Source organism: Gymnoscopelus braueri (assembly GCF_963280865.1).
Source record: "Gymnoscopelus braueri genome assembly, chromosome: 17".
NCBI lineage: Eukaryota > Metazoa > Chordata > Actinopteri > Myctophiformes > Myctophidae > Gymnoscopelus > Gymnoscopelus braueri.
The window spans coordinates 9,945,161-9,950,441 of NC_137617.1; the positions used below are offsets into that span (position 1 = coordinate 9,945,161).

At 38.5% G+C, this 5,281-nt stretch overlaps 1 protein-coding gene across 2 annotated transcripts; it reads left to right on the plus strand.

Moving 5' to 3' along the window:
- The first annotated feature begins 763 nt into the window (after positions 1-763).
- On the plus strand, positions 764-4,745 carry LOC308104713 (uncharacterized protein). 2 transcript variants are annotated; one of them, XM_080455213.1, is made up of 8 exons: positions 764-828; positions 2,000-2,465; positions 2,595-2,636; positions 2,735-2,788; positions 2,991-3,020; positions 3,252-3,287; positions 3,408-3,512; positions 4,053-4,745. In XM_080455213.1, exons 4-8 carry the CDS (start codon positions 2,770-2,772, stop codon positions 4,148-4,150), a joined length of 288 nt encoding a protein of 95 aa, XP_080311339.1. In that variant the 5' UTR covers positions 764-828; positions 2,000-2,465; positions 2,595-2,636; positions 2,735-2,769; the 3' UTR covers positions 4,151-4,745. The 2 variants fall into 2 exon arrangements, with proteins under 2 accessions (XP_080311339.1, XP_080311338.1); XM_080455212.1 differs by having other exon boundaries at positions 2,000-2,636.
- Positions 4,746-5,281: the final 536 nt, after the last annotated feature.

Genomic DNA, 5,281 nt, shown 5'->3' on the forward strand with positions numbered 1-5,281 from the left:
ATATACTTCATTAAGATAAAGCATATTAAACTTATGAACTCAAAATGATTTCACTTGTGGGTCAGCAGTGAATTCTAATTTGTAGGTGATTATCAGTTATTAATTTTTTATTATACAACTGCAGGTCACAGTTTATGAAAGCCTGCAGATCCTGTCAGTCAGTTCGGTCCATTCCGTAACAAATCTAACATTACATTGCGGACCGTACTCTATATCTGACCAAGAAAGCATATTCTGACTAAATCATATGATGTCATCAATATTAAGCCCATATTTGGCAATGTCCATATATGGCCAAGATATAATTAATTTACAAATCAAGACTATCATCACCTGGAAATCCATTCATGAATATAACAACACTGTCCTCATCAAACCCTGCATATCCACACGTGGAGGCCACTGAATCATCACCTCCCAGATAGCAAAAGATATTAATTCAATGTTGGATTTTGGTCAGATTGGTTATTTTTGGTTGAGGTTGAAAAAGCTATGTTGATTCAATGTTTAAATACAGATACGATTTCAACATTTAAAAAAATGTCATTGAATCAATTTAGTATAGATGATGGTTTTTCAATGTTGAAATGCCCAACAATGAATTGACATTGTTTCAACGTGTAGTGCTGATATTGCACACCCCCCCCTCCCCCTCCCCTCCCCTCCCCTCCTCCCCCTCCCCTCGCACCCCCTCCCCTGCGAGAGGGTAGTCGTCACAACTCGCGAGACCAGCTAAATCTCATGGGATTTGAGTTTTTCAAAGGAAACATTGGCGCGAATTGAGGCTTGTTGACAACTTCACAAATACTACTCTAGTAAGACAAACTGGTAAGTCCTTTACAATATAATGTATTATGCAATTCATATACCATCATCTGGCTGTCATCGTTTGACTAAATGTTAACTTGTGAATTATTACCGTGGCAACTACAGTGCAGACCTGAGCTTGTTAGCTAGCAAATAATAGTTGACTGGTGAGTTCTTATGGGAATAGAATGTACTATCCCGTTCAGATACCGTCACCCGACTCTCATCGTTTGACTAAATGTTATCTTTATGCTGTCCGGGGTTTGTAGCTTGTGTTAGTAAATAGCAATGCATGTTATTAAAGCAGCTAGCATGCTAGCTAACGTTAGCCCGTCGTTTTGTTAGCATGTTTCGTGATTAAAATGTACTTTCATTTGTTTATCTGTGTGTATACAATAACAGATTATTAGCGTTTTTAACAGTTGTATAATCATTGTTGTAACCAGCACTACTGTGAAGCAGTTCGTTCATTTAATAGTGGTGAACTAACAAGGCAGAATGTATGGTGCTAACTCACTAGCTAGCTACTAATGTTAAACCAACGGGTACCAATTCACTTTGCCGGAAGCACTTCCGGTCTAAACCGGATACGGAAACTACATCCGTGGTTGCATGTGTGTATGTGAAAATTTACCGGATATAGGAGGCGGGATCTAGAGCATAATAGAAACCAGGTTAGCTCATGGAAAAGGCTGTGGTGGAAGAAGTAATCAGATATTTTACTTAAGTAAAAGTAGCAATACCATAATATAAAAATACTCTGTTAAAAGTAAAAGGCCTTGTGTTCAAAATGTTACTCGAGTTAAAGTACAAAAGTATTGGCATCAAAATATACTTAAAGTACCAAAAGTAAAATGTTTGAAAATAGCAGATCTACAAGCTCACAACGCGTCACGATGCAACATGTGGTGAGCTTGTAGATCTGCTATTTTCAAATGTCCTATGTATAAAATAGGGCTAAAGTGGTTAATGTAAGTTTTATAATAATTTATATATATATATATATATATATATATACATACATACGTGTGTGTGTGTGTGTGTGTGTGTGTGTGTGTGTGTATATATTATATATACGTGTGTGTAAAATATTTTGGAAGGACCTGATAAATTAATAATTTGGCTGATATATTTATATACATTGTTTTGTGCATATATTTATTGAATTATTTGTTTCCCTCTAAATTTTCAGGGTTGTGCTACAAGAGGACTGGAGAGGATTCACTGCAATACACAAGGCCTGGCCAAGTATAATAATTATAGCAGCACGGGCACCACCTCTTTTCTATTTAGACCTGTTGTAACCTATACGTTGTTATACCATTCAATCCGGGAGCCACCTCTGTGTCTCATTAGTTGTTGCTATATGTATGGCAACATAATGTTTTATTAATTTTTTTAGTAAAAATTTGAACGTTTTCAGAAAACTTAGGTTAGGTTTTAGGAGGTGTTTTTAGAATTGGCCTAAGTCAGATGAGCCAGAAAACAGCAGTGTGAAGCGATTTTTTTTTCAAGCCACCTAATTTTCCAGGTACAGTGGTGACACTGTCAGTTATGACACTAACTGCTACACCTACTTTAAGTATTGCCATGTATAATTCCAGTGCTGCCAGAATCCAGCCAGTACCCTTCTGTACCAACACCAAATGCAAGCAGTGGTATGTCATTAATTACTAACATGGCAAAACCAAATGTAATTGCATGAAAGCTTTACAAGCATTTAGTTCAGGTTATGTGTTCAAAGGTTACAGCGTCCACTATTCATGTCTTGTGTTCCCTTCTTTTAGCCTCTGGAGGAAGCTGCTCGGAGGATAACCAGCCTAATAATGGTAAGTGAACCACTTCACACTACTACCTCAGGGTGGACAGATTGTAAATGTGCTTTAGATAGAATTCATAGTTCATGTTTTGTGTTCTCTCATTTTAGGCTTTGGTGGAAGCTTCTTGGCAGAGTTGGAGTCAATGGACCCCTGCAATCATGGTAAGTAGACTAATAGGCTAGATGATTCTCTCAGCCACTCTTAGTGTGTCTCCAGTCTGTTTCAATAGGTGGTGGTTGGATTTCTAGTCGTGCCTTACTGGAGACCTTACTTATTTTGCAAGGATCTGTTAATGTTGGCACGATATTATATGAGAACTTGTATTTTACAGTGACCAATTAGGGCTATTTTAATCCATTTCAGGAGGGAACCACACTGGACAAGCATGGAATGGTATGTCTGTTGTCCCTGTGTCAACAAGAGCCTTTTTTATACATTTGTGATTATTTTATTAGCCATTACTAAACAGTTGCTGTGCCTTGGCTATTGTGCCATGACATACTGTAACTTATTAAAGACTGACATATTTGAACTTATAGCTCCTGCTACTCTAAACATTAAAACATACAGTCTTGATAAATTGCATACAAGCTTTTTTTAATATTTTAATTGTCCTCTTTTTAGACTTCGCTGGCAATCATCACCCCCAAGGCTATAAAGGTGAGTTTTTTTTTACCACCAGACATGCACTAGGTACACTTGCTAGTGTATATGGTGCTCATTGATAACTACTTTGATGGTGCTTATTTGCCTTATTTTGTTCTGTCTGTCTTTCTCTAGGAATGCCAATGTATAACTCCAGCCCCTACCACACTGTGCCATCAGAGAAAACAAGGAATAAGAAGAGGGCCTTCAAGGACACGCTGATGCAGGACTGCATGTTTGGTGAGTCAATCTGCACCTCAAAATACTAGGTTTACTACAGTGGATTTGGCAATTTTTATGATGGATATTTAATTTAATTAAGTATTTTAACTTTTATCTCAAGTAAATAAGAACAGATGCATTTTCCTCACCATGGAATGAGCCTGATGGAAAATGCATCCACTCTTAAAGAAGCACTTCACCCATTTCCAACCTTAAGTTCATATAAGTGGTCCTCTGTAATGCTCACAATAAGATGGCACCATTTCTGTCTCAGAGGTGGTCTTTGCCTGTGGACAGTTCAGAAACCTGCCTACCAGTGACATCATTTCAAGCTAATGGACATTGAAAATGATGACCTGTCATGTCACTGGTAGGCAGGTTTCTGAGCTGTCCACTGCCCTCCTGAACAGAGTAGACATGAATGGTGGCATGTTTTACGAGCATTAGTGTGGATCAATTATATGACTATGGGGTTGAAAATGGGTGAAGTGCTCCTAAAGCCACCTGCCAGCTGTCTTATTTATCTTTATAACAAGTTTTTTTTACTTTTTTCCCCAGCGGCTGCTCGTCAATTTGACCGAATTGCTATACAGGAATGCACTGCAGAAGTGGCTGCGTCATGGCACGATGACCTGTGCCACGGCCTGCTGTTCTGATGGCTCCCACCATTCATCTGAACGGAGCTGGCGATCACGTATCCGCGTGCACCCCATCCCCTGCACTCCTCCAGTCACCCAACACAAACACCAAGCATGACGAATGTCCACTACCATGGAGAGTGTCGTTCGATGGCGACAGACATCCTAGTGGTCAGCGAGCCCCGACCTGACCTGAAGGCAAGATGGGAGGAGGCCCAGAGCACCTCCCCATCGTTCGACGAACTGATGGACCAAGCGGACGTGCTGATGCACTACGGTATATTAATCACAACATGAACATTAGTATTCACTCTCAACAATATTCGGTGTCCGGAGCGCTCTGCTTGCTGCTGAAACATTGGTAATTCATATTGGTCTTATAACTTCTGTTATTGGTTAGGGATTCACATTTAATTGTAACTAAGATTAGGGATTCATTAATAAAACATCAATGATGAGTAACTTCTTCTGTCTATTCTCTTGGGTCTGTGTCCTTCCTGAGCAATCCAAACGTTGCTACCAGATAACCAGCAGGTAACTTAGGATGTAGCCTCTAACAGCTCCCACCTGTGGGGGAATGATGCTCTATTCATATACTGTAGGTGGCCCAGCCATAACAGAAGTCATGTTGAAATTGTACAGGTATAATTACAAACTGGAGTAATTTAATTTAACCTGGTGGTCAAACTGGATGTCCATGTACTTCCCAAAGCGACTTGAGTTGTCATTCTTCAGGGTTTTGGCATTTCCAAAAGCCTGGCAGGGGAAAAGGAGTGTCCCGGAGCTTAATTTAATTTAATTTAATATCTTTTTTTTTTATCCAGCTGTTTGACACTTTAAAAGCCATAATGTTTCATGTTTTCATATTATAACTTGTTTAAATAAAGTGTTAAAGTTCTACATTGGGGTTTCTATTGGATTTGATTAATGTGTACAAACTTATCACCTATTTTATAGGTGATATAGGTATCATATAATTATGTTTCATTGCATATATGTAGATATAGGTACATACAGGTCATATATGTACCTATATGTTACATACAGGTCATATGTACCTATATGTTACATACATAAAATTGGCACCTTTCCTATATGTATATGCACATATATGTACATATATGTATATGCACATATATGTACATATAT

Coding starts and splice junctions, on each gene's coding strand:
- LOC308104713 (XM_080455212.1), top strand. CDS start 2,540: ATGTGTTCAAAGGTTACAGCGTCCACTATTCATGTCTTGTGTTCCCTT. Junction 2,789..2,990: donor AATGGACCCCTGCAATCATG/GTAAGTAGACTA, acceptor AATCCATTTCAG/GAGGGAACCACACTGGACAA. Junction 3,021..3,251: donor CACTGGACAAGCATGGAATG/GTATGTCTGTTG, acceptor TCCTCTTTTTAG/ACTTCGCTGGCAATCATCAC.